Source organism: Rhamphochromis sp. 'chilingali', assembly GCF_963969265.1.
Source record: "Rhamphochromis sp. 'chilingali' genome assembly, chromosome: 14".
Taxonomy (NCBI): domain Eukaryota; kingdom Metazoa; phylum Chordata; class Actinopteri; order Cichliformes; family Cichlidae; genus Rhamphochromis; species Rhamphochromis sp. 'chilingali'.
The window spans coordinates 13,951,704-13,963,899 of record NC_137941.1 but is presented as its reverse complement, the minus strand read 5'-3'; the positions used below and the strand labels follow the sequence as shown (position 1 = coordinate 13,963,899).

At 39.3% G+C, this 12,196-nt stretch overlaps 1 protein-coding gene across 1 annotated transcript; it reads right to left on the bottom strand.

The window, feature by feature from the left end:
* Positions 1-1,800: 1,800 nt before the first annotated feature.
* On the bottom strand, positions 1,801-11,547 carry arsh (arylsulfatase H). The gene is made up of 11 exons (XM_080903525.1): positions 11,380-11,547; positions 10,571-10,723; positions 8,700-8,821; positions 8,467-8,589; positions 7,987-8,189; positions 6,634-6,854; positions 5,202-5,338; positions 4,817-4,954; positions 4,478-4,637; positions 4,199-4,320; positions 1,801-3,125 (listed from the first exon to the last, which is right to left on the bottom strand). Exons 1-11 carry the CDS (start codon positions 11,382-11,384, stop codon positions 2,716-2,718), a joined length of 1,794 nt encoding a protein of 597 aa, XP_080759651.1. The 5' UTR covers positions 11,385-11,547; the 3' UTR covers positions 1,801-2,715.
* Between the last annotated feature and the right edge of the window lie 649 nt (positions 11,548-12,196).

The following is a 12,196-nucleotide window of genomic DNA, read 5'->3' as shown; positions in this document are numbered from 1 at the left end:
CTAAAAACATGTAACTGAATTGAAGGTATCAAAAAAGTGTATTTAGAATAAATTATGAGTCTTTTTATCTGCTGCATTGTTCGTATGCTGGGGTAAAAACATAAAAAATGAGGCAGCAGTATAGAAAAACTAATTTGAACAGAGCAAATAAAACAGTTTTGGACAGAATATATATAAAACACTTCATAATGTGACATTGAAATGGTCAACATATGAACATTTTCAAAACTGAAATTTTAAATGTCATAAACAAACATATCTTCATTTGACATATCTCTAAATTGAAATATTAAACGAAACCAACTGACAAGACATAAAGCTGAATTTCAACAGCAGATTGTCGGAACGTTGTCTTTTATGCTCAATATCACCAAAGCCAAAACACCCCATATAGATATTAGTATTTTAATACAGGAGAGCTATTTCCAGTTTGCTTACGTTGCCGTACAATTTTCCCATCATTTCATGCTCCACATATGTTTACGTGTGTCAAGCAGTGGGTTGTAAAAATGCTTTATGGCGTCCCAGGAAACACTGACCTTTCCAGAAAACCACTGATCTGTTCCAAACAAACATGATATACCGTGCGCATGCGTGTTCGCGAGCGTGTTCGCGAGCATGTGTGCTTTTGAGCTTGGGCGCACGTTCATGTTTTTAGGTAGTTGTGTGTGACATGATGTACAGCCAGTAACATTCCACCCCACAAGCCATCATTAACTATGATGTACAGCCAAATGTCGTTATGTATGGTCGACTGCATGATTTACTGTTAGAGACATAATGGAGTGGCCACTGTAATGAACTTGCTGAGTGTTTGATGTACGGGTCTCTGCTGGAGGGAGAGAAGTAAATACTACGGCCATGATGGCAACAATTACTGTGATGATGATGATGATGATGATGAAATTTCTCTCGTCGCAGACGCAAGTTCAATTTCTAGAGGGAGAGAAGGAGGACAAAAAGGAGGAGGAGATGAGTAGACGAAGGAAGTGGGTAAAGAGAGGAGGGAAGGAGGGGGAGCAATTATAGTGCTGCTGTAGCAAACTTTGATGTTTTGACAGCCAGCCACTGCTGGAGGGAGACAGTGGTGATGATGAAGATAATAAATGGTGATGACACTGATGATGGAGAAGTTCACACAGTCTTTAAAGTATTTTATTATTGAAGATCTGTGGAGCCAGAGCGTGCCAAACTAGGTCAACCACCCACCCTGCCTCAGTGTCCTTGAGCACTGGAGTTCAGCAGATGACTTTGTGCTCTGATCTTAATGAAAGGGTTTTAAGTGTTTGCAAGATCAAAAAGTATTATTATGTAACGAAAATGGCACCGTTGGGAAGGAAGGAGTCACAGGTGAGGATTTCCGAGGAGAGCACAGACTTAAGGCCACGAGGAAACGTCAAATGATTTCTGGTAATGACTAGTGTTAAAATCTTAATTGAAGTTGATACAATATACTTTACCTCATTTGCGTATTTAAGACTTACTTTTGTAATGTAAATATACATAATATTCCTAATTATAATAATTATGATCATTATTCCACAGCATAGCAGCCTACAGTGGCAGAACTATAATCTCACACTTAACCCTTAAGTCTTGTTTTAAAGCTGGAAAGCGCTTCACCAAACCAAACACAGTCTGACTTTGCCCCCTAATGGAACACAGCCTATATTACCTTCTAGAGCAGTTTTACCTCCATTTTCTGCACTGCTGGATGAATGAATTAACTTCATTAAAAAATTAATTTAAAAAAAAGACAAGAAAAATACAATCAATTCATTTTTATTTACATAGCTCCCAATCACAACTTTAGTCATCTCAAGGTACTTCCCATTTTACGTAATGACTCTAAAACACAATAATGCCCTCTAAGCAAACACTTGGCACAGTAGATTAAAGCAAATAAATAAACATTCCCTTTTAACAGGAAGAAACCTCCAGCAAAACCTGACTCGGGGAGTGTGGACATCTGCCTCGACCAGTTGGAGTAAGGAGAAAGAGAAGAGCATAGAGAGAGACAACGAAAAACAGACAGGGTAAAGCACAATGACCTCACCAGAAGACTGAATGCAGGCAAAATCATTAAAACTCACCGAGCTTTTTCTTTTTCCTTCTTTCATATAACAAGCACGGCTAATGTTTTTCCCATTATAAGATGCCCTTTATTTCTCAAGGGCTTGTCAAAGTGGATGAATGCTCACGCTTGACTTGGTGCCAAATACACTTCCTGATGCAACCCTCTCATTTTTCCGGGCTTGGAACCGGCACTAAGGCTACACGAGCTTGTGACCCCGTGAAGCTGGACTTGTCTCATTGCATGTAAGGTGAATGTGGTAACCACTACACCACGAAGCCACTTTTCCCAATACAAATTAAAAGCACTAATTCACTTCACTGAATTATTACATAGCTAAATCTTCCTTGACTCAACTGCACCAAAAATGTAGATTACGGTATCACAGGTATAGTCGTGTGGAGTCCTTAGTCCACTTCAACACTAATACACTTGGTTCTGGATTATTTCTAATTAATTTAATTAGTCATTTTTCAGCTTCTCTCTTCATTTCCACACAAAACATTGGTATCTTTAAACTGAAAATGCTAGAAATCCAATGAAAAACAAAAGCACTAATTAAATTATTAAACTATTTTATTCGATTTTTTTAAACAGCACCTTCATGAAACCAAAGTCGTTTGTTTCAACTTTTGTCTTTCTTACATATGAGTTGTGTTCTCTTTGCATCCACAGAATGGAAAAGTCCCACAGCAAGGCTGAAGCCAGGGTCTCCACAAAATCTTGTCCCAAGTCAGTTGCAATTCGACGCCCTGTTCAGCTCTATTGGCCTCTGAATGAGCACCAGCAGGTGCCTGTTCATCTGGGAGTGTGCCTTTATGGCTCTCCACGGCTTTGGCGGTCTGCTCAAGGATTTCAGCATATCGGGGCTCAGTATCAGGAGTCAGAGGCCGAGACTCTGAGGGATCGTGGAAGAGGTTATACAGTAGCGGCGGGTCATGGTGAGTCACATGCTCTCCATGACAAAGGCAAATCTTTGTGTCATAGCAGCCACCGGCGCCCGGGGGGAAAAAGTTGGGAGTGAAGAAGTGCACCTTGAAGATAGAGTCACCTGTATGGAAACACACATCGGTGAAGATATATCAACATAGAGTGGCAAGACAAAAAGTGAATATTTAAAAATTATCTTTATATAGAAATGTACTGAAATCAGGTCAAATCTTCATCGAGGTCATAATCATGACAAAACCATCAATTTGAACTAGTAGCACACAAACCATTACATTGTTCTTATAGAAAAGATTATTCAAATTAAAAAATGACTAACTAGAGTCAGGAATTAGCAAAAAGAGTCAAGAGTCCAACCAATGACACGTAATTATTTGCAACAGCCTTACTTTGACCTTTAAAAATAAACATTTCAGGGTTGGAATTTACTAAGAAAATAAATAAAAAACACAAAAAACAAAAACCATCTTCTGCTGTGACGCACGTATCCCAAAAATTGATTTGGAAAGACTCACTGTCATCAATCATTGATTTTTATGAAGCTGGAAAGGTTGCAGCTCTAGAGTTTAGATATTAATCAGTCTACAGTGAACAGTGAACCAGCTAAAGGCCAAAACAATCACTGAAGCATCTATTTTAAAGAGTCTAACACAAATATTAGGGAAGGTTTGTATATGAACTGATGAACTGTGCAAAGTTGATGTTCTGAAGTGGGACAAAGTTTTTGCTGCACTAAGAAATAAGAAAGAAGTTTTTTATGTCCCTCACTGTATTTATTCAGCTTACAATATAAGACATAATAAGAGCACATATAATATGGATGTACTTATTTTATCCTTTAGCCAAAACACCAGACACACCGTCAGCTATTGCTACTACTGTAGGCTAATCCCATCACGTGGTAATAAAAAACAGGCTGATGTCAGCATGTTGCGATAAAGCATCAATGTTTTATTATAGCCTTTGCCCTTCGGGGAGCAATTGAGGTCTCTGAGTGCTGTTTTCTATTTCAAGTTTTTGTTACTGAGCACTAAAATTTATTTTGTTTATATTTACAGATCACATTATTTAAAAACTTTGGGAATTTTTGGCATTAATATCCCTAACTGTAACAAGAAATATGGAATAAAGAATCAAAAATGTTGATCTTCTAGGTTTATATATGTGCAAACTTACTGCCAGGTGGGTGCCAGCGCACTGCATTCAGGTAGATGCCACAGTAGTGGAACATGAACTCGTGCTCTGATCGTGCAACTTCCCCCTCCAACAGCGGCATGAGGTTATAGCCATCGGATTGTCTGGAATAGAATCACAAGAAAAAAAGAGGTCAGAACGATGGGGTAAAATACAATCGGAAACTGTTTTAACCTTTTCAAGAAAACAGGAAAGAAACAAGACTCAGTTAATACAATTACACACAATTTAAAAAGCACTTGTGGGAGTGAATTGATATACCTGTCTGGTTGTTTGTCCTTGGCTAAATATTTAAGGGTGGGATACAGATCCATGAGGCTAGTGGGTTCATCCACCACTTTTCCTGCTCTCAGCCTGCCTGGCCAGCGGAAAATGCCAGGTACCCTGATCCCCCCTTCCCAGCCCCCCATAGCTTTCCCACCTACATGTGAAACAACAGGAGATATAATAAAACACAGAGATGTGATTTTTTTTTTGGTTTTGTTTGTCAATAGTACGCATGAGATTTAAAATTCTACAAAAATGTCTGAATGCCTGCTATAAAATCTTTAAAGTTTGCAATTTAATATCAGCAAAAAAACAGCTTGACACATTGTTTACCTTTATAGATGCCGTTCCAGCCTCCTTTCTGCCCAGTTCGTGAATCAGAATCTTCCAGATGCCCACCATGATCGGATGTAAAGTACATGAGAGTATTGTTGGCAATGCCAAGGGAATCCACCGTCTCTGTAATTTTACCTAAAAAGACAAGCGGCATAGTAAGATAATAGGATGAGGTTGATTTCAAAGGAAAATTAAGAACTGCACAGATTCCTAATTGGTGCAGAGCAACTGATTCATTGAGATCTTGCTTTCATACATTTGGCCATATTTTGTCGTGATTATAAAAACATGGATTGCTGACTGCCACAAAGCTACAAGCCACTGGATAATATTTAACATTGCATGCACATGGTGGCACACTTATTTCACCACCCTCACTCACCAATCATCCAGTCCACTTCTTCTAGGTTGTCACCGTAGGCACCATGCCGACTTTTGCCAGCAAACTGTGGTGTTTTAAACATTGGCGTGTGGATATGGGCCAATGAGAAGACTAGGAGGAATGGACGATCCACATTCCTAAAGAGCAGCAAAAAGGAGTTGAACACTCTCTCAAAGGCCTTTTTTTATCTTTTTAATTATTGCCTGTTTTCTTGTCATGGCAATGGGGACAAGCAATTTCCTGTCATTGTCAACCATAACCAACAATGATCTAATCCCACTCACATAAATTGCCCTGTGAAGCTGAAGTCTGATGCAAACTAAGCCACTAGCATTGTCTGTGTGACATTTGATGCTCTATATAGTTTTTTTTTTTTAAATGGCTTCAATGAGTTGAAAACAGTTCAAGTGAATCAAAACAACACAGGTCCACACACACAAGAATCTTAGGGCGTTTTCACACCCAGAGTTCATTTATTCTGGTGCGAATCAGTTTATGAGTTTATAAACTTGCATCTTTTTCCAGTGTTTTAGTTTGTTTTCATACAGAAAATAAAAAAAATAAAAATGACTAGTTGCTAGTCCGTACAACCGTTTGTGTACTATTTTTTTATAGATCCTGTTTTATGATTTCTTTTGATACGATTTATTTTGGTAATGATCCCTGTAATAACTATCTGAAATAATGAATGTCCTATCCATCCATCCATCCATCCATCCATCCATCCATCCATCTTCATCCGCTTTATCCGAGGCCGGGTCGCGGGGGCAGCAGCCTAAGCAAAGAGGCCCAGACCTCCCTCTCCCCAGCCACCTCCTCCAGCTAATCCGAGGGAACACCAAGGCGTTCCCAGGCCAGCCGAGAGATATAATCTCTCCAGCGTGTCCTGGGTCTGCCCCGGGGCCTCCTCCCGGTGGGACATGCCTGGAACACCTCACCCAGGAGGTGCCCAGGGGGCATCCTTGTCAGATGCCCGAACCACCTCAGCTGGCTCCTTTCGATGTGGAGCAGCAGCGGCTCTACTCTGAGCCCCTCCCGGATGGCCAAACTTCTCACCCTATCTCTAAGGGAGAGGCCAGCCACCCTTCGGAGGAAGCTCATTTCTGCCGCTTGTATCCGCGATCTCGTTCTTATTCCATAGTTCTTTCGGTCACTACCCACAGCTTGTGGCCATAGGTGAGGGTAGGGACGTCCTAATTAGTAAGAATCATTTGAACGTGCACTGATGTCAGTCTGAGTTCAAATGTTAAGGTTAATTTCCTCACAAGGGAAACAGAAAATTATTAGTATTGTTGGAGATCAATCAGCTGTAACTCTAACATAACCATCATATCAAGGTTAACTTCCTTGATAAGACTGCAAACAAAAGACTACCAGTAAAAGTCTCTGCACAAAAGCCATGTGATTATTTGTTTTGCTCCACCACTTTTACCTCTTTATAAAGTTTTGTGCTTCTCCCAGCAATCTCTGGGGCAGTGTCTCCACGGTCATCGGCTGTTCGATTACTTCTTGGTTCCTCATAATGATGCAGTTCCATGTTGGCAAGAACTTAAAGGGCACATACCACACAGCGGTTGCTAGGATGCAGAGAAAGAAAAGTAGTACCAGGAGCCACAGGCCGACTTCAAAAAGGCCACACACACGGGCACACACCTGAAAACATGTAGCACATAGACACACAAAGGCTGGATTCAGAAAGATTTGTCTGTTTGTTTGTTCTTCCCTAATGACAATGTTCACAGTTATTCCCGGTTTACTTCTAGTGTTTTTAGAAAGCCTTTTGATTTTATAGTGGTTTTCTCACCTTAGGTTCTATACGCAGGAGAACAGATTAGGTACTCAGGTAATTAGGTACTCGCTATGTAATGTTTGCCAGCAACACCTGATTACCAACTACAACTTCAGAGATTATATATAACTGACTCAGTCCTCTCTAACATTTAACCATATTTTCTTCATAACAGACATTTTATTGTACAGATATTACTCCTGGGACCCTTCTCTATTAATTTACTTTTGTGCAACTTCATGATACAACCACTAGATGGCATCAGAAACTACCATGAAAGTTTATTATTTTCCCTTAGTGAAACAAGTAGTACATTGTGTCCTTTGTTCACACTAGAACAGAAAATAGAAAATAGTTGTATTTGTTAACATTTGACGAGGATGAAGTGGTTCCTGGTTTTTGTATTTGCTTTTAATCATTTTTAATGACACAGCTAACTGGTACCCCCTGGTTTCTCCTGGGAATACCAATGCTGCAGGTGAGGTAGCATCAATAAACGTTCATGTGTTAACCAAATTTCAATAATGACGTTATTCTTTTTTTCTAGAATAAGTTTCTGGGCGGCGTAACTGAATTTCACATTTGCAGTTTGTGTTTCCAGTTTGTGTTTTTTTTTTTCCTCCAACCTCTTAAGCACATGTCTAAGTGATTACACACATCAGTTAATTTTGCTTTGGGGCAACTAGCACAACGACTCTTTGTTTTCCAGTTTCTTACTCATCGTCTAACAAGGATGTTGTATCCCTCAGGATTTCTTATAATTCCATTCTTTTCAGTAAATATGCCTCTGTGAGACTTCTTTAAAATAAAATGTACCTCATTATGATCTTGTTGTTCTTGTTACGATTATAATTGTATGATCATGCCAGGTCTCTCTTGGAAATGACATTTTTAATCTCAGTGAGATTTTTACCTGGATAAATAAAGGATTAATAAATGAAAAAAGAATGTGTGCAGATGAAAACAAAGATAAACTGACAGAAAAATCACACTTACGATTGTGAGAAGTCCAACTCCGAGCAACATGGTCAAATTTTGGAGCGCGTGCTGGAGATCTACCAGCACGTCGCTGCCCTCTCCAGGCACACAGTCATTGAACAGGGTGAATGGTAGACCATAGAAGTAACTGAAGCCATGCTGGTTCGGGTGATGACAGTGATCCTCTCTGTGTTTGCAATTCACACCCAAGTGCCATTTACCTGTAGATATACAATGAAAATGAGATATAGAGAGATGAGATACCAGAACCATAAATCCTGGGTATGTTTCTTCAGATGAGTTACGGTGCATACCAAATGCAAACCATATGAATTTCAAGTGCTGCGAGTGCCATCAACCTTTTCTCACTTTCACTGGTAAAGTGAGGAAATGCTGATGTCATCACAAATTGCCTTCTTGTGCTCAATAAAACATCCCCGGTGTGCAGACCTTTAAGTGCAATTTTCCAAAGGGCCATAGCACATTATGTCATCTCACCCACTAGACCAGTAGTGTATCCTTGCTGCTGCAGTCTCTTAGCAAAGGTGGTCTCACTGGGTGCAAGCCCTCCTGAACCTCCGAGGAACAGCAGCACCTGGACACGCCCTGTGCTGACCATTCCTAGTCAATAGATGCACACATGCACAAAAAACAAAAAAGGTTAATCAAATATGGAACATGGAGTTTGTCCAGGTTGCCACTTGCTGACTGAGCGTAAATATATCTGTTACCTGAGCGGATTGCATAACGGCCCGTCATAAAAGCAGTACGACTTGGGGTGCAGAGTGGAGCAGCTGCAATGTGCTGAGTAAGCTTCACCCCATCAGAAGCAAGTCTGTCGATATTTGGAGTTCTAAAGACATTGAACAGATATGATGAAGGGTCTTATCAAGTTTAAACAGAGACACATTTTTTTTGGCTGGATCCACATTCAGATTATTGGTAATTCTGCTCTTCAGACTGAAAAGGAATGGGAGATCAGCCACAGACAAGTGTGCTAGTTTAGCCTGTCCCTGCTGCAGATTGCACTGTTTTGAAATCAGTTACAATATGGCACGTATTATATTATTATACACATTTAGCACATTGTAGTAGCAAGTAAATGAGCAGATCACACTGTGTGTATCACCTCTACAGGATTTTCTTCCTGCTAATCACCATTGTGAAGATGTGTGATGATGAGGATTTAGGATGTAGTGTGAAGGAGTATCTCATTAACTCCTTTAGCACTTTAACAAGGAAAGACTTGAAAGAGAGGGTTTATATGATGGCGCGGGGACTGAACTTTCAAACGATCACATGTGAGAAGTCACTTAGTTAACAGGTTGTGCTAACTTCAGCGAATGCTTTTGCAAGTTACACCACCAGGATCTGTCATACGTAATATTATAATAATATTATATTATTTTGGTTTCCATGTACCCCAGTTTTAAGAAACTAGAGACACACAAATATTCGTGTATTTAACAACATTTTCAAAACTAAGAAAGCTGTATTTCTGTAAAATTAAACAGTGGTGATAACAATATGGCCTATTAATATTTTTTTTTAATGCTACATTACATAAAGTCTGGAATGGCTTTAAAATTGAATGAACAGACATATTATTTGGTATGAAGATTAAAATTAACTTTAACTACATTACATGCCGTTTTTATTACGGACTTAAAAGAGAGTTTAGAGTTTAATACAATTCCCAAATATTTATGACAGCCTACAACCCGCAGTTTTTTCCTCCAGATATGTAAACATTAGATTGTACAACTTGGTGAAAAGCAAACACACTAACTGAAAACAAGACTAATTCAGCCATATGGAAACATTTAAGAGAACATCTGCAAGTTTGTTGGTTGTTTCAGTTTCATTATTACTATACACAAAGAACAGTTCTTGCTTGTGTGTAATTAGCAGTGCCATGACATTCACCTGTGATACAAGACTGAGAACAGGAAAATGTTTATATTTGCTTTCAACTGAAGGCCAATTTCACTATTACCACTGACAGTGTGTGACTGGCTGTGTGCTTTCACACATATTTGAAAAACATTGGATTGAAAACATTAATGCAATGCTGGACGGCATTAAGGTCAGTGTGAGATCTATAGTCCTGAGTGACATAAGGACAAACTGCTTTGATGACCTGTCAGAGCCAGAGGAGAAATGCATGAACACAATAACAAAATAGAAGTGAAGTGCACGTGCAGACAATAGCAGTGTGCACGAACACAATGAGAAAGGCTAGCATGGGTGGGGAAATGACTGAAGTGCATCAAAGAGATCAAGAACAACTGTAAAATGCCCAATAGTGCTCAGACACTTGTAATTTTATTAAATGCCTGACTTCTTTACTTGCTTGGGTTATGGGCCATTCTCATGGTGTGGCTTTGCAACGTTTACTAAAGGATCTGAAGTAATTCCTCAATTGTAGTTCCTCACTATCAGCTAGTGTTTCAAAGTGTATAATTACTACAGAAGGTTTTTTAAAAATGCATATGTCCTTTAAAATTTATTTAGCCAGTAATGAAATTCTAGAAAGGTGAAAAAATAAACTTAACAAAGAATAGTGGAGCGAAACACACAGCTACACACATTTCAGACTTACCTAATGGTGTCATTACCGTAGCACCCTATATCACCAATTCCTAAGTCATCAACAACCATTAGAACAAAGTTGGGCTTCTGGTCAAATCCCTTCCCTGTGACATCACGTCCTGTTGTCAGGAGCAGGAAGAGAAAAGGAACCAACAGGACAGACCTGAGAGCAAAACACTGGTTATACATCTGAAGTTCTCTTATATGTGATTTTAGACACCCCCCCCCCATATCTTGACAATCAGGGGTCAAAGAAACACTGACATATTTTCCGAACCCAAGGTTAGTATTTTTTTATCATCATTGGTGATTAAGACGTCGTTTATTCGATATTTAAATAAAACCTATATGAATTCATCAGATTTCTGGACTTCCGTATTAGGTTTTGGACTTCGAGCAAATAAAACTTACGATTTCACTTTGGACTCTCTTGCGATTTCACTTGTGACGTGCAACTCTTTTTTGTTTTTTGGATCACATGTCTTACATTTTATATACCAAACCTTTTTTTCTTAATGTATCAACGTGATAACGATTCTTAGTTTTGGTTATAAAACGAATCCAGAATATGACGCGTCTACTGCTGTGATACGTGTTTTGCAACAGTGGCAAATGTGTAAAAAACAAAAAAAAGTGACACATAGGTGCTGCTGCTCTGAAGCTCGAACTGTCGGGAGAGCAAAAGTGAAATCAGATAGGTGCCTTTTATCTTTTGTTTTAATTTGAGCTCTTTCAACGGGCTCTTACCGTAGCCCGTGTGAGAGCAATTGCATTTGCAGTTGTCTCGATAAGCAGAATTTTTTTCCCATCCGAACTCACCTCATAATGGGCTTTCACATTCATGAATCCATAAACACAGGAGTTCCTTCTTAGCTAAATTCGTTGGCCCCGCCTCGCTGACTGTACAGTACAGTACAGTATGAGCGCAGAACCTTTATTTGTACCGTAATGTAGGACATAAAGGCACAAAAAAACTGCTGTGGCCTGCAAGTTACTGGTCGACACCCCTTGTTTTTGTCTCATACTTTAAAGGTGCACTTTTTTAGGGACATGGGAGAAAAAAAATTACGATGAACTTTTGCGAGATCTCGCAAAACAAACTCGGGATCTCGCAAAAGTCCGTCTTAATTTTTTTTTCTGCCATGTCCCCTGCGGGGCTCCGTACTTTTTACATATCTTTATCTACTATTATTTTTTCAAAGTTATGATCAATGAATAGTTATTCAGTCCAGTTTAAAGAATTAAGTGGTTTAAGTGTTATGGAAATGCAACATGTTGCAAACTATAATGGGAAATAGATGTCAAAAACACAACTATAGCTCTTTTATAGTATATAATAAACTCATGGACTTATAGGGCATTTGTTATACCTCAGAACATCTATTTGTGAGGGATATTTTTTACACTAAATTATTCTCTTGTATTTTTCATGACTCATTTTATCTCGATACCAAAACAAGACCTTTCATGAGAAATCATTCTACCTGATTAACTTGTTGGGCGCAAACTCTATTAGTCACTACCTCGTCTCCATAGTCACCTTCACTGCTTTGTTTAATTGGACGGCTTACGGTTGGTGTGGGCGTAATGCCTTGGGGGGAGGGGGGGTACCAAATGTGCTCATGAAGACAGGTGT

Bases quoted from the DNA above. Each gene is read 5' to 3' on its own strand.
- arsh (XM_080903525.1), bottom strand. The intron at 6,855-7,986 runs GTAAGTGTGATT...ACATGTTTTCAG, and splicing joins GAGTTGGACTTCTCACAATC to GTGTGTGCCCGTGTGTGTGG. The intron at 4,955-5,201 runs GTGAGTGAGGGT...TTGTCTTTTTAG, and splicing joins AGAAGTGGACTGGATGATTG to GTAAAATTACAGAGACGGTG.